At 48.9% G+C, this 24,566-nt stretch overlaps 1 protein-coding gene across 1 annotated transcript in view; it reads right to left on the bottom strand.

Annotated features, from left to right (window-relative positions):
* CLPB (ClpB family mitochondrial disaggregase) overlaps window positions 1–24,566 on the bottom strand; it is a 135,021-nt gene that overhangs the window by 11,570 nt on the left and 98,885 nt on the right. Inside the window, exons 7-9 of the mRNA XM_019625652.1 lie at window positions 13,396–13,510; window positions 4,094–4,171; window positions 2,890–2,945 (exon numbers count right to left, since the gene is read on the bottom strand). Coding sequence (XP_019481197.1) covers window positions 2,890–2,945; window positions 4,094–4,171; window positions 13,396–13,510 — 249 coding nt within the window. The remainder of the gene's footprint in view (window positions 1–2,889; window positions 2,946–4,093; window positions 4,172–13,395; window positions 13,511–24,566) is intronic.

Raw genomic sequence — 24,566 nt, 5'->3', positions numbered from 1 at the left:
TGCCCTTCTAAATCTGGCTCAGAATGTCTTTTTACAGGCAGGCTTCCACTGGTCTGGTTACCATATCATCCACTCTCCTCCCGTCCACTCCCCATTTCCTGAGGGCGTCCTGTGTGTGCTGGGCACTGGGGCTACAATGGTGAACACGGCTTGGTCTCTGTCCTCGTGGAGCACCTACAAGCTGTTGCTCCCCTCCACGTCATCGCGGTCCACGCTGATTGTGACATGGAGGGGAGCAACAGATACCCAGAGAGCTGCATGGTGCCCTCGCCTTTGCAAGTGTGTGTGGGCACATGCCCCTTTTAGTTTACTTTTCTTCTAAACTAATAAACCTTTCTATTTATTTACATTTCCCTATTTCATCTAAAAAGCTACCCATGATGTAGCTCGCAGCCTTTCTCTCACCATTGCTGGGCCTAGGGGTGATTTCCAAGGAAGTGGCCCCCTGGGGTGAGGCCTGATCATGATTAGCGGGGGGGGGGGGGGGGGTTGAACACTGGGTAGGATGGGATTTGTGCGTCTACACAGGCAGGGTACCCACTTCTTTTCAGGAAGAATTTAGGGAGTTATAAGGGCATTCACAGGTGCTGTTTCTCCTCCCAGACCAGGGTTCCCCACAGTCTCCCTGGGCTTCTCTCCTACTAGCATGGAACATGGTTCCACCTGAGAGCACACTCACTGGCTGCACTTCTCCCAAGAGCTGGGGATGATGGGGTGCTAAGAGCCTAGCAGGGAGGTAGTTGTGCTTGAAATCCAGGCCTACTGTAGCTCGGCTGCTGGTCTGAAATTCACTCAGCGATGTACTTCTAGTTTTTCCTCTGTCCTGTGACTCTGTACCTGAGGTACAGGGTGGCAGACAGAGCCCTGGGCCGGCAGCCAGGGAGCTCGGCTTCCAGTCCGAGTTCTGCCACTGTCTGTGTGGCCCTGGGCATGCTGCCTCCCCCTTTTGCGCTGTAGTTCCTTCCTGTGTAACACTGGCCCCCGTTTCCTCTCCTAATTTCACCAGGGGCCTGAGGAGAGGACCTAACTCAAGAGGTGGAAAAGGGCCAGAGGAAGTTATTAAGGTCACATAAGGGGTTCTCCTTGCTATCAGAGCACAGGGGCATTAGCCAGCAGGCATCTTCAGAGGCCCCAGGCAGCTCAGCCAAGAGAAATGCAGGCTTCGGGAGGGTAGGAGGATGGACAGGGGTAAAGTAACCTGTTGAGGGCCAGTAGAAAGAACTGGAGCCTGTGCCAAGGAACGGACCACCCAGCCCACTGCCTCCAAGGGGTGATGGTGTATCCTAGGTGAGGCATATATTGAAAGATGACATCAGCACACCCTGCACTGATGCAAATGTGCCCCCATCTACAATAAATAGATGCTCCAACTAAAACTGACTTGCATCATCATAATTTAAATAAGCCCCCTCTCCTTTCTACACCAGCGAGTCAGCAGATACTTTCCTTTTACTTCCACTGTGTATGAAGACATATTAAGACAGCTTGGATAAGGAGATTATAATTTGTAATTAAATATTAACCTTTCTGACAGTATTAAAATTAAAACACTCAGAATTCTTCATCCCTAATCAGGTGGTTCCTGCCCGTAACTGCATCTTCCCTAATAATAGTCTTGCTAGTTTATGGCCCTTTCCAGAGTGCTAATTGTTTCAATCGCTGCCAACCTGATGAATTGTCTTAAAAAATGCTATTTCAGTTAGAGCATATTAACATGTCATGCACTGCTTCTTGCCTGCCTGCCTGTCAAGTGGGTCTGTTCTGGGTTGGGTTGAGGCAAAGCATAGCTACTGGCAGAGCCAGGAGCCTTCAGCCAGTTATTATGCAGGAGGAGGTCATGGATGCAGCTCAGGAGGACACAGCCTGAGCTACCCTGTTTCTGCGGCTGCCAGGCTCTTAGGAAGGTGGCAAAGGGGCAGCTAGTCTAGAAGCAGGACAGGAGGTGCCCAGAACTCTGCTGCTGGGGCAGTTTGGCTGGCACAGTCCTGAGCAATTCTTCATTGCCTCAGCTGGGGAGACTTTCCATAGAAATGAGGCAAGGGCATCTAGGGTCGTGGCAAGCTCTGGCGGTGGGCAGGGGGACCTTAGCCTCCGTGCTGAGAAGGCTGGTAGAAAGCAGATGTTTGGCTTTCGTTGAAACGTTTCTGCAGTCTCCAAGGACTGCTCTCTCTGACATTTCTCTCTGTATGAAAGCATTGCCTGTCAGCCTAGAAAGTCAAACTGAGCAGGCCTTGGAAAGCCAGAGTCTGAACAAATAGGGGATGAGGATGGCCTTTTCCTACGGAAAATCCAGGGCTGAGTTATGGGTAAAGGGGACTGTGACCACCCACAGCTTAGACATAAGAAATCCTGTTTAAAAGCTCATGTAGGGTGGAGAGAAGCAATCAAGTATCCTCTTGTTCCTACTTGTTTTCTTCTACAGACATCAATACTCCCTCTAGCATGGCCTTGATGGCATCGAACAGTAATAGTATATTTCTAAAGCTGCTTCCCTCTCCATACTAAGTTTCTCAGGGCAGGCAGAGTATCTAAACAAACAATGTACTATCAGAAACTAGTATAATACGTGGCACAGAGCAGATGCTTGAAAATGTCGTATAGATGACTCTTACTGGGTTCTCCCAAGTGCACCATGAGTCAGAAAGGGCAAGGAGTATTCTTCCTATTTCAAAGATGAAGAAACTGAGGTACAAAGGGGTTGGATAACTTGCCCAAAGTCCTGGAACAATTGGTGGCCAAGCTGGGGCTAAAGCTGAGACCTGCTCCCCAGGCCAGAGTGCATCGTTTTGATCGGCTATTGCCAGATTCAGGGAGCCTAGGATTTTTGGGGCTAGCAGAGGTGGCGAGGTCTCCATGGCATGCTGATTAGGCCTAGGTCCCAGCCCTTACCTTTTTGGCATCTTTGTGCATATACTTGGCTGTCTGCTTGGCCAGCTCTGTTTTTCCTAGTAAGAGATAAGGGAGAGGAAATGAGTTAGGACCAGACTGACTATCTCCTGGAATGAAAGAATATTAGAACTGCATGGTCACTGAAAATAATATATTTTATGGATGGGAATGTTGAGGTCACCAAGGAAAGGGTGAAGCTGGGGGCCAGAATCAAAGTCTGAATTGCATGCTGAGTTTTCTGTGGATGAGGACTGAGGCTTTTTCTCTACAGCAGCAACCTGTGAGTGGGGGGTTGACTCTTATAATCCAGAGCCCCTTGTCCTTTGAAGCCCAGCACAATCCTTGCCTCTCCTAGGAGCACCCTGACTTCCTGGAGCCAGACCAATCAGAGGCAGGGAGGGCACCTCTCCTTGGCTTCAAAGCCTTTCTTTGTAACATAAAGAGGGAATGACAACACCAAAGTGGTGGCTCTGAAGAGCCATTTGGTATGACCACCAAGCCTTTGGAAGTTACTGTCTAGTAACTAGTAAGGAAGTCAAGTTCTATGGTATCATGAGGTGGTGGGAACTTTTTTGGATCCTATCTGAGGGAGAGCTAGGCCCATAAAAATGCTGAGAGGAGAAAAGGAGGCAACAAAATGCATGAAATTCCCTATCAAGACAATGGTGGGAGGTGGTCAAGGAGGTGGGAGAGTGGGGTGGTCTGAGGGCAGAGAGTGAGGGGGTGAGAATGCATAAGAAAATCCAGCCCAACTGGCCATAAAAAGACCCAATTCATTTTACTGCAACCAATTTTGCTACGCACCTAGCACTGTGCTGGCATAAGGGGCTTTCTTTAGCTCCCTTTTCTTTAGCGGGTTATATCCCAGGCTGTACCGAATAAGGTTGATGTGCTGGGCAATGGAGGTGGTTTAAATGTACTCAAAGGGCAGCCTCAGTGGATGCCAAGCAGCTGGAGCATGGCTACCAGGCCCCAAAGGGCCTGGCCCTCCAGGTGAATCAGGCCCTGTACCCCAGCTTCCTGGGGAAGGAGCATACTTGAAGCTTTTCCTAATGTGACAGATGATTCCCTTGCTGGCTCTGTAATTTGGAGGCAGTGGTGCTGGGAGCTGGAGCTGAGCTAGAGGCGGGTGGCCGGGTCCTGGCCCACAGCAGCGGGGGCTCCCCCAGCTCTTCTTCCCCACTGGCTGCGCTGCTCCCGTTACCTATTCCAGATGATCCCAAGAAGAGGAAGACCAGAGGGTGTTCTTCATCGTACCAGCCATTCTCCTTCCTCCGGATCGCTGCGGCCAAACACACAAGACAGGGGACAGGGAGGGAGGCAGATAAATCAATGACACAAAAGGCAGGATAATTATCACTAAGTATACAATATGTTTTACTGCTCTGCGCCCACTCAAAGTCCTCACTACCATTAGTGCTGCCTAATCTGATTAGCTGGCAAGGCCCCTAGAGATACCTAATCAGGTTAGCATGGATTTGGAAAGCTGCCCAGAGCAGATTTCGGATAAAGTTTTCCAGGATGAGCACTCAGTGTTGCCAAGGAAACTGAAAGGCGGGTGGATGGTGAATGGAGGTGAAGGGGGTGGGGGTTGGTGAGGGAGAATTCGAGAGGAACTTTAGCTCTTGGCTGGTTACCCATCTACTTACCATTGGTGGGGGACTGAGCCTGCCTCCTACGCAAATGAGACACGCAGAAGCCCACGGCAGGTCCCTGGGGATCTGGGGTGTGAGCTCTGGACTCTTTCCCATTTGGGGAAACCTAAGTCTGGTCCGCTGTCTGGAAGTACAGTCAAGCACACTTTCTGGAAGCCAGTCATGGGGAGTGTGGAGCTTAGGGCATAGAATGGTGAACCACCTGGTTAGCACTTCCACTAACCATGGCCTCTGGGGGCTGGAAGGGATAAAGGTGTGGGGAGCAGGCTAGATCTGTACCACGTTCCCTCGGGGCACAGCCCTGTAGAACAAGACCTGACTTCTCCACTTCAGGAGCAAGTATATAATCCAGGGTTATGCATTCAAGGGGAAGAGATTACATGCCCAACTACAGAGCGGGAGGCTCAGGCTCAGAAGACAAGGCCTAGAAACCAAGTCAACTGAGAAAGAGGTGACGGTGTTAAGGATGTGTCTGCCAGTCTTGAAGTGTGAAGATCCTAAATTCTACACTGTGTGGTAAGATCCATGTGGTTGGGTTTCAAAGAAGAGGCTGCAGAGGTCAAGGAAGGCTTTTTGGAAGAAGTGGGACTGATAGCAGAACATGGGTGCTGGGCAGGATCTGGAGAGGCAGAAGTGGCCGGCATGTCAGAACTGGAGAGAGAGAATGAACATGAGCAGTGGGAGCAGGATCAGATTACAAAGGTCTTGAATCCCTGTACTAGGAATTCAGGTCCATACTGTGGCTTTCCTCACCTCAATCTCTAATATGGCTACCTCAGGTACTTTCTAGTTCTGGTCTCAGCAGAAACAGATGGAAACTGTGCAGCCTCATGAACATCAGAATAGGCACGCTACCTGAGAATTTTGAGAGGGGCCTGAGAAATCACTCAGTCCAACCTCTCCCCTAGGCTAGGTCCCAGGCATCTCTAAACTAACTGGCCAGGTCCTCTGGAAGGCCTGGCTCTACAGGGAACCCACAGGCCTCATAGGTACCCGAAGGCTGGGGATGAAGGGGAGAAGTCCAAGTCTGGCTGAGGGGGAGTTCCGTGTCCTGAGAAACAAGAACCCCAAATACATGGTGATGGAAGGAGAACTGATGCTGGGTGGTGCACACACAATGTGATAGATGATGTATTACAGAATTTTACACCTGAAACCTATGTAATTTTACTAATCGTTGTCACCCCAATAAATTTTAATTAAAAAAAAAAAGAACCCAGGCGTAGGGGTATTTGGGGGAGGTGGAGATATCGTAAAATGGCAAAGGCTAGACTTCTGTAACACTGTGTTTGGATGTGTGTTGGGGCGATGGTGAGAGAGGGATCACCTGAAAGGAATCAAATTCTTCCGAAAGTTGGCTAAATTAAGAATCTAGGTTGGAAAGAAGCTGAGCATAAACTGAGTTCAGGCTTCATGGGGTATCTGGGGAGGCAGAAGTGCCCAGGCACCGTGGACCTCAGGTTCCGACCTGGACTTCTCTTTCAGGAAAGCTTCCCAGCCCACTGAGAGCTGCACACTGCTGGGCCAGGCAGTTCCAACGCACCATGGAGAATGTGGAATTGGATTATGCCTGGGGCCATCTTTTCCCCCTTCTTTTCTAATAATGCACCTGGGAGAAAGCTCTTTATAATGCCAGGCAGGCTCCACTGCACAGCTGTCCCTGGTCAATTCTGCCAGACCCAGAGCAGGAGTCTGGGGTGGGCTTGATCCGGGCCCCCCTGTGAAACAGGCGAAATGCCAACCATTAAACAATTACAACTCTGGATATTTCTAATAATATCTGAAGAGAAAAACGGCCAAGCAGATGGAGTCCGACAGAATGAAAAATGGAAGCATTCGGAAGAACCGGGGAAAGCAGGCCCCAAGGGGTGTAGTTGGCCGAGTGGCTGAGGACCAAGGCTGGGAGCCTTGAGGGTCTTGTCAGGCTAGGGCAGAGGCCAGGACAGACAGAAACCTGGATGGGTCCATGTGGACGTGGCCATAGGTGCTGGGGCTCTCACTGTGGGCCAGCCAAGCAGCACCTTACTCTGTTAGCACTTCATAGTCTCTAAAGAACTTCTGTCCACATAACTTCATTTGAGTCTCATTATGAACCTACAAGGCAGGCAGGGAACTTGATTCCCGCTCAAGGAAATATGTACAAAGATGTTAGGTAACCTGCTCAAGGTTACATAGGTAAATAAATGAAGACCCTGGGATTTACCCCAGCTCTGGCTGGCTCTTGAGCCTGAACTAGCGCTTTAGAAGTTGAGGGAAAGGGTCAGCTTGCCCTGGTCACAGCACCTCCTCAAGGGTTAGCCTTGTCTCACCTGGAAAACTGTCTGACTCGAGCAGCGACTCAACACAGGGCCTCAGGAGCCCATCTCCTGACCTCTGCTCTTAAGCTTGAGATGGTGCCAGGGTCCCCTTCACTGGCTGGTTCCATCCCTGCAGCTCCAGGCAGGCTTGGCTGCCTCTTCCGACATGGGGCTGTTGCCAATGCCTCCTTGCTGGGCTCTTCTTACCCGGGCCTGCTCCTGGCCATGGTGACCATGACTGACCCACCTTAAAACTCACCCACACAACTCTCTATGATGAACTCCACCACCCCACATGGGCCCCGGTCCTCCCGGGGTCTGTATTCTCTGGTCTGTGTTCATCTATGGGGTGGTAAGGTGGAGAGGGTAAGAGTTACATGATCTAGTTTAGAGCCCTGGCCCTGCCACTCACTAGTTTATTGACTTTGACTAAAACCCTGATTTCTTTACAGCCTCAGTTTCTTCATCTATAAAATGGGAATATGGTACATGCTGAGTCAGCCCCATGAAGACAGAATGAGTTAATGGCTATGAAAGCATTCTGTAAGATGCAAGAAGTGGAATAATAAGAGTAAACATAATGGCAATCATTGCAGCAGCAGCCACTAGCTTTGGTATTTTACGGATCCCTCTTTCATCCTTATAATAATCCTGAGAAGTAGGTATTATCTCCATTTTACAGAAAAGGAGACTGAGGCTTAGAGACGTGCAGACTAAGGGGTTTCAACTGCTTGTGCCTTCATATCTGGGGGGAGGATGCGCCCCAAGCTGTGTGTTCCATGGGAGCAGGTACTAACTAGTTCTAGTTCCTGAGGGACCCTTGGGAATAGCCCAACAGCGGTATAATGCTGGCTTAATTAATGAATTAATTCTTGGTCTTTTCGGAATCACAAGAGGGAAAGAACAGATACTTCCAACTCCTATTTTACAAAGAAGAATGAGGCCTTGACCCTAGTGGTTATGGCTGCAAGTGGTTACTACTGCCCTTGGGTGAATAAGGCTTCCGATCTCGTAACCCCTCTCCAGGGAACTTATCTACTTGTTCAGCAAATAACCTCTGTGCTGGGTGCTAGGGCACCTACAAAGAAGCCTCAAATAAGGTGTGTGCCTTTTAGGTGAATGCTGCTGTGAAAACTGTGGGTTCCAAATGGGATGGGAACACTGGGAGAAGTGTGGGAACAGCCATTTGTGCCTGACTGACGTTTGTGCCTGGAGGATGAGGAGAAGATTGCCAGGCAGTCAGGGTATGACGGGACATTCCAGAAAGAAAGACCCAGTGTGCGCAAAACCTAAGCGAGGGGAGAGGCGCTACCTCCTCCCTCCATCCCAGGCCTTTGCTGCCGTCAGCGCGAGGTTTTCGGGCAGTCTGGGGGGGTTAGCTCATCCTTCCTGATAAGTTTTAGCGTGGGAATTTTTTTTAACCTAACCTGGGACATGTGTTTTCCATGCCTGTGGCATCTCCTAGGGGAGCCAGTCTTTCAGAGGGGCTCTCATGGTTGAGAGTCACCCGAATGTCCATTAGCAATTTCCTGTCTACGGCTTGTAGGTTCTAGGAGAATGGCAAGTACTCACGAAGTGCCTGCTGACTGAGTGGATACAGAGGCCCTGGGTTTGGAGGATGATCAAAGAACAGCTCTCTTCTTAGTCTTTAAGGATGAGTCATTCTTAAGGCAAACTATTGCTACTGAGTGGTTAACATATTAAAAACGCAAACAATAGCTTTTGTTGAGCCCACCCATTGTGTGCACATGCACGCTGCAGGTGGGCATCACTGGAGGGAACAGCGACACTCTTCCAGAAAGAGGCTGAGATGAAAATCGGTGTTGAGCTTATATAAATGTCTAACCACTATGCTGTACACCCGAAATTAATATAATACTGAATGCCAAAGAAAAAAACAAAGAAAACCTGTGTTGAGGAGAGGGAGAGTGTCAAAAGGGGCTCAGATTATTTACTGGAGTTCAACCACATTTTACACACCTGTGTGCCCAACCCTGGGGAAACAGCTGAAATGTGGGGTGGCTCCTGACCTTTGGAGGGAGAAAGACATACAAACCGACGCCCTGTGGTAAGTGCAGTGACAAAAGGTGTCCACAGGAAGCCTAGAAAAAAAGCCCTGCATCAGGTGGAGGGCCAAGGAAGGCTTCCTGGGGAAGGCCTGGGTCTTGAGTGTCTCAGCAGGGCAGTCAGGCAACAAGAACAGCAGGGGCGTGGGACACACCTGCAGGTGGAACTACAAGCAGTTTCTAAATTAATCACTGCCGCTTCACAACTCGGGGTGACTTGGATATATTTCTCAGATCAGAAATGGGCCTCCAAGGGAAAGTCCAGAGAGGTTCTGGGCTGGGGAAGATTACAGTGTTGGATTAGTCAAAGAGGGAAGGGAGGCACGAGACAGGATGGTGTGCCTGCTGCGTGCTACCTGCCTGATGCCGAGATTCTGAGCTTGGCCCGGTCCCGGCATGGAAGAGCAGTTGATGTGTCAGAACTTCCCCAAGGGCGTTCATGGGCTGCACTGTCAACTGGGACCAGGTACAATGGGTGCTGGGGCCAGGTCCCTGGTCAGAGGGAAGCTTCCAGGTGTGTAGGGTGATCTGCTGCCCAGAGGCGGCTTCTCAGAGCAGGTCCGGGAACGGTCTGTCCACCCAAAAGGTCAGGGAGTATGGGTGTTGTGCTGAATTATTTCGCTACTGTCACATCCCCAGTATGCTCATGAACTACTAGAGAGCAGGCTTACAGCTTCTCTTCTTTCCTCAGAGCACATCACTGAGATAGACGAGGGGTCATATCACATTAATTAATTCAACAAACTGCACTAAGTGTCTACTTTGAGCAGAGTGCTGTGCCAGGAACTGGAAAAACAAAAACAACTCAGTCAGGATCTCTGCCCTCAGAAGTCTAGTCTACTGCTCCCGAACTGAGTCAGGCTGGGTAAGAGCCAGTCGAAGCATGGGAGACAGGCAGGGCTGGGGTGGGGAAAGGGCCTCAAGAAAAGGACTTCCATGCATGTGCAGTGAAGCAGAGGCAGCGTGGGTGGCTGGTGGTGTCTTGGTGGGTGCAGTGCACAGCAGGGGTGGGGGAGTAGGGGTTGGCCTTGTGTGCCGGGCTAGGGCAGCAGGGGCCACTCAAGGGCTTTTAAACAGGGGAGTTTTTACATTTTACGAAGCTCACTCAAACTGCTGAGAAAAAGTGATTATAGTGAAAGGAAAGGAAGCAGGGAGACCAGTGAGAAGGCTACTGCGTGATTTAGATTGGAGAGGCCGAGGTCCTGAGCTGGGGCTGTGGTATTAAGAACAGAAGGGAGAGGCCAGGTCTGAGATGCATTTAAGAGGTAGAAGGATAGAACTTGATACTTGATGGGCTGTGAGGGGGGAGGGGAGAAGGAGGGGCCAAGGAAACATCTAAGTTTCTATTTAGATCAGCGAATGGTGGTGCCTTGGCTGAGACAGGAACCCAGGAGGTAGGCAGGTTGGAGGAAAGGGGCGGAGTCTAGCTCTGAATGTGCTGAACAGCTGGCCTTTCTGAGGATGGTGGGGCACAGAGGCTCTGAGCTCCCAGGAGGTCTGCCCAACAGGGTAGGCATCCCGTTCTACCCCATGACCTAGAACAGCTCTGGATTCTGGAAGGAAAACCTCACTTTCAATGTCAGGACTCTGGCTTGCTGTACGTTGGTTGGCCCTGCTTTGGCTCCAGTGACCCCAGAAGACCAGAGAGGCCATGGGGGCCGGGGCTGTGGGGTTGTGTGTTACCTCCTCTATTTGTAAGGCGGTAACTGTGCGCCAGCCTTGCTAGAAGCCCTGCAGCTGGGGATCACACTGATAAATTCACTGTATTACTTTGCACAAATCAATATCCCAGCACTTACCAGGGGTTGATGTGACCGAAATTGGTTTCAGCCAATTCGAGAGGGTAATAAATGGCCATTTATCAAATCAATTCATTCTGCGGCACTTCTCTGGCTGCCCATCCTCACGGTACCCCTGGGGTGCCAGGCTCCACCCAGCCAAGTCCCTAGCACACATGTGACACTAGCCTAGAGGACGCAGAGAGGGCTGGCCTAAACTCTAGGTCGCCTCCCTCGCCTGCACCTGCTTCCAGTCCTGAGGTTGGCTGCTGCTTGCCTACCACAAACTGACCCAGAGAGTGCCTCAGGCTTCACCTGGGTGGGTAGCTGGACATTATCTGACCATTATCAGTGGGATCCCCAGTCACAGGGCTCCTAGCAAGGCGGGCACACAGTTACTACTGCCTTACAAATAGAGACAATGCATCAACCCCACAGCCTAGGCCCCAGTGGCCTGTCTTTTCTGGGGTCACTGGAGTCGCAGCAGGGTCAACCTACACACCACAGGACAAGGAGTAGGGCCTTTCTAATCTGAGGCAGAGTTTGGGTGACAGAATGGAGCTTTGGGTAGAAGGAAGCACTAAGGGCAGACATTCTGACAGCCCCTGGGGGGTGGCGAGCTGAATCATCGACTCCTGCGTTGGGCCAATGGCAAGGACAGACAGGTGTGTGGGGCAGCGGAGGTCGGCAGGACCAGGGCAAGAGGCCAGCCTGGGCTGGGTCTAAGGGTCAGCCCCAGCTTGAAGGAAACAGCCGTGGGCCTGACCTAAAGAGCACAGTGCCCAATCCCAGACAGTACACCTCTTAAAGACAAGGACTAGGTTTTATTCAGTGCTGTGTGACACACACTGGCAAGAGCATGTGCTTTATAGTCAGACAGTCTGGATCGAGCCCCCCGGTACACAGGTGAAGAAAATGACACTCAGAGCTGAGTGATTAGCCTGAGTCACACAGCTGGTAAATGCCGATCTGCTGTTTGAGCCCATGCTGGTCGAATTCTTTCCATCTCAATGTCCTCCTCCCTCTCCCCACAGCTCCTACTTCTGGGAGCTTCAGATGGAACGGGCTTGAGAAGCTGGTGAGGAGCAGGAGGTCAGAGGAGCAGATGGCCTCCTGGGAAAAGGCCATGTGAGACGCAGAAGGAAAATACTATGATGGCAGCTGCAGTTCTGGCCCAAATGCACAGGAGACTCCAGCAGGAGATGCTTTCTTAGATCTCTGCTCAAGTGATCTGTCTTTCCCATGGGCTACTCCTTTCTCCAACTCGAGAGCTACCAGGGTCTTCCCTCCCTCCACTTCAGATACGGCTTAGGCAAAGAAGTGGGGGGTTGATATTGCCAAGGTAGTGGGGCTTTGTATATTCAAAAAAGCTTTCCCTGGCTCTTGTGTGTGCCTGCGGGCAGGGCAGTTTTTCAACCTCTAGCTGGTGAGGCAGCTCTGGTCACTGGGCTCTTTTTATCTGTTGATGGGGTCAGGCCCCTGATGAAGAGCTCGCAACTGCCACATGAGGCCCACTGGTGTATGTGAGGGTGATGGAGATCAGGCTGGCTTGGTGTGTCACGGAGTGTGGCCGCTTTCATTTTCAATTACTTCTCTAATTGGTTTCCTAGGGCTGACAGTGCCACCCCAGCAATATCCCATAGGGGCACCACAATTTCAGCCTGAAGTCTCCTTTATCAGTGAGCAGAACCTGGTGACTGCGTCTGGTGGGACCAGATGCTTGGAGATAAGAGGTAAGCAACATGTGGGGGGACTGACAGAGACACTGCAGGGCAAAGGTTTTTAAACTTGAGCTGAACATCAGAGTCGCCTGCAGGGCCTGTTAAAACACGGATTGCTGGGCCCCACCCCCAGTTTCTGATTCCACAGGTCTGGCGAGAGGCCTGAGATCTGCGTTTCTAACAAGGTCCCACAGGACGCTGATGATGCTGGTCCAGAGACCATGCTCTGAAAAGCACTGCCTTGGGGAATACCCACTTGTTTAAGCTGGACATGGGTTCCTCTGCCCTTGCCACATTTTTCTGAGGTCGCCCTCAGGGAGTCATGCAGCTGAGTTGGAGAACAGTGGTGAGGCCACCGTCTTGAGCAGAATCCTAGTTTTATCTTTCTCTCCAGTGGGGTAGGCATGGGCACAAGGGCTGTTAGATAGAGCAGGGGTTACATGAGCGGGCAGTCTGGCCCCCAGGGGTATGGAACATAAGAACTTCTGGGGTGGAGAAGGAGGCCTTCAAGACTTGTTCAGAATGTTTTCCCTAAAACTGAGCCAGTAGCAGCAGATGACAGAAATTCTGGCTCAGTTGCTACATTACTAGTGCTGGACAAGCTCCCACTCCCCTCTGGGTCTGTTTCCTCACCTGAAAAGTGTGTGTGGGGGGGCACTGGACCAGATCAAGGTCAGGGTTCAATTGTAAGCATAGGAAAAGCAGCCTTGAGCAATTTATTTAAGTGCTCTGTGTCTCAGTTTCCTCATCTGCAAAATGCAGATTTAATGGCACCAACCTCAAAGGGCCGCTGTAAGGATTAAATAACACAACATATACAAAGAGCTTATCACAATGTTCAGCACACAGAAAAGTGCTCAACAAACGTTAAGTTGTAATATCATTAGTCACCTCTCCACAGGATAGTGACGGCAGGATGTACACCTCATTGCAGCAGACCATGCGCTACTGTGCCCTTTTGGGAGCTGGCTAGCATCTTACACGCTCACCTGCACCCACTGTGGCGATGGCACTCTCCTGGCCAATGATGTGCTCCTTCAGCCGCTGCTCTAGTGGGAAGCGGCGCCGCTCCTCAGCCTCACGCTTCCGCTGCTTCTCCTGGTACTGTGGGGAGAGAGCGAAGGTGGCTCAGGAGTGCCGGGCCCAGCAGGATCCTAGTTTCATTCTATCCTCCAACTCAGGGCATAAAACATAGGCTTGGCTCTCCAGGGGTCAGGATGCACAGCTCTGGCTCATGATCACTGGAGGCCCAGCCCTTCCCCTGTCCCCTCATCCCAGCCCTCACCTTAGCTCCTTACTGCAGGTGGCCACTGCCCAGGGGTCATGGCTCACCCTGCTAGTAAAGTAAGTAGTGCCAGTAAATCAATCCTTGACTCTGAAGTCTGACAGGAGACCTGGGTTCGAATCCCCGCTCTGGCACTTACAAAATGTGTTTATCACCTGGAACAAGTTACTTCACCTCAGTTTTTATCTGTTAATCAGATATTACATATGATGATGTATGTAATGTACCTAGCATTGTGGCTGGCATGCAATAAGTACTTAACAAATATAGGTTCCTTTCCCTTTCCACTTATCCTCTTGAAAACCAGAGCTATGAACACCCTCCATTTTACTTTATTTTTTCTTTTTTTAAAAAGATTTTATTGGGGAATTGGGGGAGGGGAACAGCGATGGGGAATTGGGGGAAGGGGAACAGACAAGTTGCTGTCGTTTTGTTCTTCAGTCTAGTTGTGGAGGACGTTGCTTCACTGGCCCATGTTGGTATTATCATTGCGCTCTTCCCGGGTGAGGCAGATCGGTCGCTGGCCTCTGGACAGCTGCTCACGGCAGCTCTTGGCAGCTCACACCGGCTGCCAGCCGCTCATGCTGGCTGCCAGCCACACACGGTAGCTTACAGCAGCCCACTGCAGCAGGGGCTGCAGCCTACGCTGTTGCCGGCGACTCACGGCAGTCCAGCTCCAGGTTGAGCTGTTGTTCACCATCTTAGCTGTAGAGGGCAGTGTCGTTGTCCCCCATGTGGGATCCGAACTGGGGCCCTGCTGCTCAGAGCTGGCATCCTAAGCCAGCTCTTAACCAACGTGCCACTCGGCTGGCCCAAACACCCTCCATTTTAAAGATATTGCATTTCAATTAAACACAATTATTCAGCAATTGCTATGTGCATGCCACGATGGAAAGGTGGGGTGGGGAGAAGGAGAAAAACTGTGCTCTGTCCCTGAGTGCCTGGCATGTGTTGACCCTGGTCTTGGTCCATTTCAGAAAAGGCAGAAGCTCCTGAGCTTGGTCATGCTGTAGGGAGGAGAGGAGAGCCAGGCCTTGCCCTCAGGGAGCTCAAAGTTGGGTAGGGGAGGTGAGGCAAGGTCTGTACACAAATATTTTTCAGGCAGAATCAATCATCATTTTCCTCCCGGTTCCAAAGCATGCATGCCTGTACCCATCACTAACCCGCCCCCTAACAAAACCAAATCAAACCAAACCAAACCCAAACTACTTGAAAACAAGCTTGCTGCATGTCTGTGGCTCTGTACTCTAAATCACTCATGAGTTCCCTGAGGGCAGGCACTGTTTTTTAATCACTGGTATTCCTAGCACAAATCCTGGCACAGTGGAGGCATCTGGTGAATGTTTGCAAAAATGAATCTGATGACAGATATAAAGAGGAATGAACAGCTAGACCGGGTGGTGTAGGAGTACAGAGAAGGAAAGTGTGGAACATTTTTGTGGGGGCTTTCTGGGAGACAGGGGGCTTGAAGAAGCTGGAGTACCGGGCTAGGTGGGCGCTGTGGGACTATCTGGAGACCAGGGAGGGAGGGGTGAGCATGTGGGTCTCATAAGAAAGCACCTGTGGAAGCTGGGGGAGGGGAGCAGGAAGCAGGTCTTGGAGTGAAGTCTTCAGGAGGGAGGCTCCTTTCCCCTAAGACTCCTGCAACACTGACAGCTTTTTAGAAACGAGCTGCCAAGGTAAGGCCTTGTCACGAAAGTCATGGCTGCAGATTGCTCTTGCAAGCAGAGTGGATGAAAAATACCTGCTGCTTGGGCAGTGTTTTCCTGTTACGCTAGTGACCTTGACAGAAGTTAAAAAAAATAAATAGCAAACAATCCAATTTTGGTTGTTGCTATCAGTCTGTAACTGAAAGCTCCCATCAGTTCTGGGGTTTCATATGGAGCAATAATTCGGCGCCGATCCCAGCGGAGAGACGCTTGCCGGTTGGAATCCAGAGTGTCACTGTGCAGCTCCCTCAGGCACCACATACATCACCTGGCTCTGATGACTCCAGTCATATATCTGCCTCCTCCTCTCCCCTGCCCACCCAGCCCCTCAGCACTTGGGTCCACTGGGCTGGAAGGCTCTGATGGTGAGATGCACACAGATCGGCTGGTACAGCCCTGGCTATCAGCTGGGCCGGTTTGCAGTCAGGCCACGGAAGGAGCTGGAAGCGATGGAAGCTGGCCTCTGAGGGTTTGGTGGGTGTTTCCTCACTTCCCCTCAGTGATGGGTATTCCCGCCTCTGGGCCTCTTGCTTACACTGTTCTCTCACCACAAAAATCTCCTCCATTCCCACCTACCTCTAAGTGCCCTGGTGATCTCAGCTTCAATACTGTATTATCTAAGAAGCCTGTTGTAAGGCTTCGTGCCTGTCCCTGGTCCCGGGACCCCTGGAGCACTTATTTAACTGCCTGTTTATCTCTCCTTTCTTGACCATGAGGTTCTTAGTGACAAAGACCATGTTTTATTCATCTCTATAGCTCTAGCACCTAGCACAGGGCCTGGCTCACGGAAGGAGTCAGTCAATACATGTTGCCAACTGAATGAGGTAACTACCATTTGTGGACAAGCTGCTGTGCGCCAAGCACTGTACTCAGCATATTATACAGAGTGTCATATTTAATTCTTACAGTTGTCCCCATCTGAAGGTTTGGCTCCTCTTTTGACTCCGTGTGACACAAAGAAGCTTTGCTCTAGACAGACCTGAATTCAAACCTTACCTCGTCTACCTACCAGCTAGCTGACCTTGGGAAAGTCAATTCACCTCTCTAAATTTTAGTTTCTTCTTCTCTAACATGGGGATGGTACTCATACCTACCATGCAGGATCCTTGTGGGATGCTGGTGAGGATTAGGTGAGATAACGATACAAAGCACCTGGCAGTCTCTGGCACACAGTGAATGCATATATAGAGGTAGTATGTGAGAGACTCAGGTGGAGAGCACAGTACCTGCCCCTTGGGAGACCTTTCATAAATGCTACTCCCTTTCTCCTTTGCTGCATTTTGATAACTGATTATCTAACCCAATGCCTTTTTTTTGGGGTACTGGAACTCTCTTAGCTAATTTAATTTGCATGGAGCTCCACAGATAAAGAGAAGAGTTGCTCTGGCTTAAGCAGAAGCCAGGAGCCAAGTCCACTTGGATGCCCCCACTGCCCTACAAGTGGCCCATGAGGATCCTTCCCCTAGGAACCCAAGGCCCGCAGGGCACAGTCCCAACACCAGCAGCGTTCTGGGGACGCCTCTACTGCGGCTCATCTCTGCCTGTCAGCTTTCCTCACGTGGTAGAGAACTCCGCCTCTAGGTACTTTCCATCCATTGATCTATGGGGCCTCACAGAACATGTTTTTCTTTTGCAGCAGGCCAAGTCTAACTCTAACACGACTTTTCTCGCCACTTTGTTGCTTTGGGTATGATCACTTTGGCCTCCTTAAGTCTTCTCCAGGGAAATATTTCTACTTCCTGTAACTCTTCTTCAGTGTCATGCTTTTAGGTTGTCACAGAGTTCCTGTTATTTTCCTGGGCAAGGGGAAAGGGTCTTTGACTTGTGTAGGGGCTAAACATGGCGGAAAGGTTCCACCACGACCTAGCTGGTTTCTCAGGAACTTTCCAAACGGTCCTGAGAAACAGTCAACCTGTGGCCCAAATCTGAGCGCATCCTGATTTTCCACCAGCCAGGCCCCTAAATATCTATTCAGAAAACCTTCTGAAAAGGCATCAGAATTTTGGATAAAAATGTACAGGATACTGAGATTAAACCAGGTAGAAGGTTACTGCTTCACTCTCTTTTCCTATACTTAGCACAGACTTTGCACTTAAAAAAAAAAAGTGCTGAATGAATGACATTTTAAAGCATGAGCTATGAGCCCATGCTTGTGAAAAGCCAGCCACTGGAAGAACCTAGGGAAGGAAAAGCCCTGGTCTGTATGTATTCTTCTTGGGAAAGAGGAGACAGAAGAATGGGAGAAAGCGCTTGGGAAAGTCTCCATATGTGGGCTGCTATTGTTTCTGGCTTTTTGAGGAGATGGAGAGGAAGGCTACAGGGACTAAGGTCAAGGCTGTGCTTTGAAAAGGTTCCACTATAGGAGAATATAGGCAGGTGACCCAGCCTGCAGCAGTGGGCTGAGAGGCACTTGGAAGAAGCCACCCAGGAGAGCAGGAGTGGGGGAGTGATCATCTTAATAAAAGCCATATGCAATTAGCTTCAGAAGCCCTCACCTGCAGCCAGCAGCAACCAGCTCCCTATGCTGCATCTAGCTGGATAATCGTGGCCACTGGTTTCTATCATTCTTGATTTAATATGGCACCCCTCCTGGCTGTGAGTGCATTTACAGGAAAGGGCTGGGAGGCTGAGGCAAAACCTAGTTGGGTTTGCTTGGAGGTGGGTGGCTGGGCTGAGTGGTTCTGTGGGGGAGGGTTACAGGGAGGAAGGGTATGTCAGGCCCCCTACTGTTAGGTTTCCCTCAGGGAACAGGTCTGATAAAGAACCTGGCAGTGTGTTCACTGAGACGGTGGCTGGAGTGGGGGATAGTAGGCATAATGGGACCTTGGGCAAGAATGGGAGTAGGCATGGAGGAGGGAAGAGAAGAGAGGCCGAGCTGCAGTTCAGGGCCACAGAGCCCACTGGCTGCTCACAGACAGACTCGGATATGCCCCATCCTCCTGACTCCCTGACACCAACCCAACTCACATCATAGTCATGGCTTCTACCATGCTCTGAAGCTGGGGATGTCAGAGAGGGCTGGGTGCAAGGTAAACAAAGGGGACCAGGAGGAAACAGATGAGACTTTGGGGCGCGATGGAAAGAACCCTGGGTGGGGGGATTGATGACAAGAAGAGCCCAGAGGATCCAACAAAGGAGCTGAGAGATGCAAAGCAGATTGGAAAGGAGACTGGGGGATGAGAGAAGCACCCTAGGGACTTGAAAGTCTCTTGAACTAGCTCATGAAGTATGCATCCTTGTAGAGGAAGGCTGGGCACAGAGCAGGCATCAGTCTCATCAGGCTTGGTGACCACTATGTCAGCATCCCAGATTCTATTCTCTCCTCCAGACCATTCTCCTTTTGCTGCCAGAGCAATATTTTTAACATATAACTTGGATCATGTCACTATACTGAAAATAGCTGGGTTGACTGGTGAGAGAAGGTTAAGAGGGACAAGCAGTGGCTGAAGTGAGAAAACGAGTTGTGTTCTTCTCAGTGCATCATATCAGGAGGCATGTGATGCTGTTGGATCCTGTAACTGGTGACGTTAACTTTGGGCACTTGGCTAAGGTGCTCTGTGCCAGGTTTCTCCACTATCATTTTTCCCTTTGTGATTAACAAGTATCTTGTGGAGTGAGACTCTGAGACTATGTAAATATCCTGTTACTCCTCAAACTTCCATTCACTAGTTTTATCATCCATTGAGGAGTCTTGCCTGATTTGGCATCAGCTGTTCTAATCCTCACGCCCTATGAAGTTCAGCGTTAACTCTTCCCTCACTGTACACACATTAAGTAAATTAAAGCAAGGTTCCACTGGTAGCAAGTAATAAAGATAGAACATTAACCCTTGTTGTCTGACTCCAGTGCCTGCACTTGCCACCTTGGAGATAAGAAAAGACGTGTTCCCTGCCTTCAGGGAGCTCTGAGTCTATTTAGGGAGATGAGACTTAAGACACAAATTTCATATCTTTACTTTTAGCACAGGGCTACCTAATGAATTTATTGAAAATAAACACCAGAGGGTGTTCTTGCCAGAAATGCATAATCTGGGCTGAATTATAAGGAAACATTTGACAAACCCAAAGTGAGGGACAGTCTATAAATAACCAGTTTGTACTCATTAGAATGTCACGGTCATGAAAGACCGAGGAACCGTTCCAGATTACAGGAGACGAAAGAGACATGGCAACTGAACACAACTTGGGATCTAGTATTTTCTTTTCTTGTAAAGAGATTTACTGGGACAACTGGTGCAATCTGAATATTATCTGTAGATTAGTTAGTATCAATATTAATGCTCTGATTTTGAGGACTGTACTGAGATTTTATAAGAAAATGTTCTTGTGTTTTAGGAAATTCATACAAGTTATTTAGGGGTAAAAGGGCATCATGTATATAACTTACTCTTAAGTGATTCAAGAAAAGTATCTCTCTCTCTATATATGTATTATTTATGCATATATAAGTAATACAGTAAGTGTGATCTGGGTGAAGGGCTTATAGGAATTTATTGTACCATTTTTGAAAATTATGTAAAAACATAAGTAAAATAATATTTACCCTTGGGGGATGGAGGGGAGTATGAGGTGGGCTTCTGAGTAAGTGCTTGTAATAGTCTATTTCTGGATCAGATGTGTTTGGTTTGTGAAAATACAGTGAGCTGTACACTTACGATATGTGCACCTTATACAAGTATATTTCAATAAAAGTTTTTAAGAAGTTAAAAACAAGGAAAACAGAAAGCAAAAGCACAGAGCGCTGTGTCTGGCTCATTGTAAACTTATAATAAAGGTGTTGTTATCCCCACAGTGACAAGCATAGGGCCAGGAACACAGCTCACTGGCGCTCGAAAAGATGAACAGCAGGGAACAGGCTGGGCAAGGCAGAGAAGGGGTCTCTCTTTAACCTAAGCCAGGAGGAACATAACCCTCTTACCCGCCTGTACCTCACCCCTTCCCTCCTGGAAAGACTCCCTCGGCTCTGATGCGAGCACCCAGGCTCACAGCCCTGAATGCAGGCCCAGGGGAGTACTGCATCCCCAGCTACTCCTGAAGCAAATGAAAAAATACAGAGATAGGAAATGTGCTTGTGATTCTGTCACTGGGATATGCAAATAAAATATATATGATAGGTCTATCTGCCTAATATTCCTGCCAATTCATTCTCTGGGTGTGATTAAAATGAGCAATAAATTCCTCGTGAGTCTCGGTGGAGTGAGGATCTGGGAGTAGAGATGCGGGCTGGCACCAGCACGTCCCCCTCAGCTGAATATTCATCATGGAATAGCTCCCCATATTTTTGTTTTATCTGCCATCATGTGCACAGAGATATATTTCTACCTCTCCTTCGTCTCTTAGTTAAGACATGAAAATGGTCTAAGCTTTAAGTATTAAACTCTCCATCTAGTGAAATCCTTCAAAGTGAGATCACAGGCTACCTTCTCTACGTAGCCTGCGCGCTCATTCTGCCTGGAGAAGATCCGTGCTTTTGTGGAGCCCCTAACAAAACTCTGTGTGGACCCCTCTTAAGGCACAAGTCAGTCTGTGGGTATCAGAACTAGGAGTGCCTGGCCCTCCCCATCCTCCTCTCCAAGATGGCCAACTCGGGGACAGTGGCTGGGCTTCACCCACCTCTGGACCTTCTCCAGAGCCCCAATGAGGCTTCCGCATACAGAGAATGCTGAGAGAATTGAGCAAACTGGCAGTAAGGAGAAACTCACTTAGGCCACTTAAGGTGACAGAGATTCTTAGATAAGCAACACATCTGAAAAGGCAGAATGAAATTTAAAAATAGGCTTATGGATAATTTCAAAAAAGGAAAATCATCAAGAAATAATATTAAGAGAAAAAAAGCAGATTCCAAATATGATTAGGATCATAACTCAAAACAGTTCAGGGCCAAGAAGGAAATATAAATGTCTGACAGGCAAGCACATAATACAACAGGGAATGGGAGGGCCTGTGGCTCAAGTGTAACCTCTAAGGCGTTACATTCACATTTTAAAAAATTCTGGGTTGGCAAAATAAAAATGGCTGCCAGTTTGAGATCCTGGGCATATATAGAAAGCTATCTCCACGGTTAAAAAAAGGCCATCTATATAAATACATATATGTATGTCCAGAAAAGATAAATATAGTATCATAAGAGATCTCTGATTTATATCCCAATAGTTACTTATAACTTGATTTTCTATCAGTCGCCTGCTTTCTTTCTTTCTTTCAGCTTTAGTTTTCTCATCTGTAAAATGGTAATAAGAGATGCTTCATAGATTTGTTATAGAATTAAAAAAAAAAAAATATATATATATATATATATATATATTAGAGAATCTGGCATAGTGACTAGATACACTCAATAAATGGTATCTACTATTATAATTAAAAATCTTAATAGTGATTACATATAGGTAGTAGGGCTAGAATGCTTTTAATTGAGATTAAGCTCAGTTGAAGTCGCTTCCAGGAAGGCTTCCTTGATCTCCCAGGCGGGATTAGAAGTCATCTCTGGGTTGTCACAGTCCCTGGGCTTTCCTGGGACTGATGGCTCAGTGGTGTCATGGTTCACTTGCCTGTCAGCTCCTTAAGTGTTTCACCATCTGTCTTCCCCCATAGCCCAGAACCTGGCATACAGATATCATTCACAAATACGTACTGGATTATTTAATTATCTTCATTTTACTTCCCAAATTTTCTATAATGGGACAGATGAGCACATATTTGACTACAGAGTGATAGGTGAAGGTGGAAGAGGCTGAGGTGGATGGCAGGAGAAGCTGGACGGATAGAATAGGAGTAAGATAAGATCAGTGTCGTGTTAACCCATGTCTAGACAAAGAGATGAGGTCTCAGGCTGGAGCCATAGCACCTTCCAGGCCTGAGTCATTACGTTACAGACATAGGGCCTGAATTCAGGAGTAGCTGCTGCATACTTACTGGCAGAGGGAGACAGAAACCAGGTCTAAAACAGTGTTCTTCCCTGGAAACTCTGCCTCACAAATTTGAAGATGTAGTTTTTATAGCTTGAGGGGAAAAAGGAGAACAGAAAGAATGGGTGACCAAACAGGTGCTAAGCAAGAAAGAAAGGCAATGCTGCTGACCTCCAGGGAGAGCTGAGGGGCATTCACCTGGGCAGAATCTGATGGGATGGCAAAGCAATCAGGTACAGATGCTCAGTGGACAGCTGGACATACCAGGATAAAGTCCAGACTGGATGAAGGGATCAAGTGCAGAGGTGACGACAGAGAAATAGTCTTCCAATTAAGAGGCTACAGAAGCTGTGGGTTGGCTCTAAGTGGTCATCTAGTCTCTACAGGCAGCCCCTTGCACTGTGTGACAGCTCTGTTAGAGTTCCTCCTTACACTAAGCCTGGCTCTGTCCCAGCTTTGCCACTGAATGAATCTCCTCCCCTCCCACTCACAGCCGTTCCTGTCTATGTGCAGTCTCTCCTCTCCAGGCCAGATGCCACTATCGCCTTTAGCCTTTTCTCAGGGCACAGTTCCTCTTGCCCTGTTACTGCCCTCATCTGCACAGATTCTAAGAGCATTGCCCTCTGTGGTCCACAGGGTCTGATTGGCACAGAGGAACACAACCACCATTTCTTCACTCGGGATACAAGCCTTGTACTAATGTGGCCAACATCAAGCCATGTCTTGGGCAGCCAAATTTTGTTAAGTGTCCTTAGCAGGCCTAACCCCTCCATCTATGCCAGCACTAAGAAGCCTGTTCTTTTGCTTTATGTGACCAGACCAGCGCCTGCCCTATGCCGTATCACTTGACATGCCATGCATACACTTGGCCAAGTGTAGCACTTGCTCTCAGGGGACAGGAATTAGGCCTGAAAGTGGACATGATGATTGGGGTGCAGTCCCCAAGGTTATCTGAAACACGCGAGGTTATCTGAAACATCCTTAAGGCACCTGGGGAAGCTGATCTGACTTCCAGGGTGGCTCCTAGGGGTAGGAAATCTGAACAAAGCGAGGGAAGAGCTTGCTCTCTGGAATTTTTGCTCTTCTTGGTCCCAAAAGCCCCTCGGAATGTGCTGTGAAAGCCAGTCCCCCTTCCTAACTCCTCCCCTTCTCTGGAGGAAACTATTGCCAAGACAGTTACTAAGGATCACAAGGAGACAAACTGTGGTTAATGCTGGTTACCAAATATTTCCTGTTCTCCCCCTTCTAGACACATGGTAGGATTGTTCTTCTTGATCTCTTTGTGACTGGGTGAGAGCATGAGATTACTATGTCCAGTGATTTGTGACTAGAAGTAAGGGGTCCTGCTTCCAGGCTGAGCATTTAACTGCAGATGCAAGATCTTTCAGAAAATTCTTTTCCCCCTGGCAAGCAACCAGCAACATTCTAGAGGGTGGCTGCTCTGCCACTTGGGTCCCTGAGTGCCTATGATGAGTAGAGACCCACCTGTTGATCCATGATGGGCATGAGGCAGAAATAAATCTTTGTTGTTTTAAACAACTGAAATTTGGGATTGCTACAACAGCATAATCTAGTTTATCCTGATTGATACACAGCAATCATATAGTGAATGGAAACTTAGAAACCATTTAGTTCAATGTTTTCATTTCAGAGGTAAACCAAGCTTCAAGGAGGGGAAGTGCTAGCCCAAGGTCACCTAGTCAGTGCGGGGTGGAGCTGGGATTACAATCCACATCCTGTCTGTCTCAGTCCAGTGACCTAAGTGCTCCAACTCAAGACAGAATATTTGCCACTAGGTGGGACCTGCTACACTGAATCATATCAGGGCGCTTTAGCCAGTTTATCAACAAGAGTCTCCAGGAGGCTAGAAAGAGCATAAGGCAGAGTCAGAAACCAGGTGTTTCAGTTTCAGTCCTGTCATTGAACCTACTTTGTTCAAGTCTATTCATTTCAGTTTTGGTGCTAATTTACCCTGGGACCAAAAGCAAGCCACATCACACCACTGGGCCCAAGCTTCCCCACAAGGAAAACAGAGCATTTGATTTAGGTTTCAGAGATTTAGAATATTTGCCCCACAGCACAGCCTCCATGAAGGCTGCCCAGGCGGGACAGGATAGGTCAGGGAAGGAATAGGTCCACCTCTCCTTCAACGAAACAGCTGTTTTCCTCTGACTCATTTGTTTAGGCTTTGGTATGCTTCCCATCACTGGACTTGATTTCTGAAGTCCCTGTCAGCTCTGAGATTTGTAAATTTTTTTT

The sequence above is a fragment of the Hipposideros armiger genome, unplaced genomic scaffold (genome assembly GCF_001890085.2).
Source record: "Hipposideros armiger isolate ML-2016 unplaced genomic scaffold, ASM189008v1 scaffold_635, whole genome shotgun sequence".
NCBI lineage: Eukaryota > Metazoa > Chordata > Mammalia > Chiroptera > Hipposideridae > Hipposideros > Hipposideros armiger.
The sequence above is the reverse complement of the archived record's forward strand: the minus strand, read 5'-3'. Positions and strand labels throughout refer to the sequence as shown.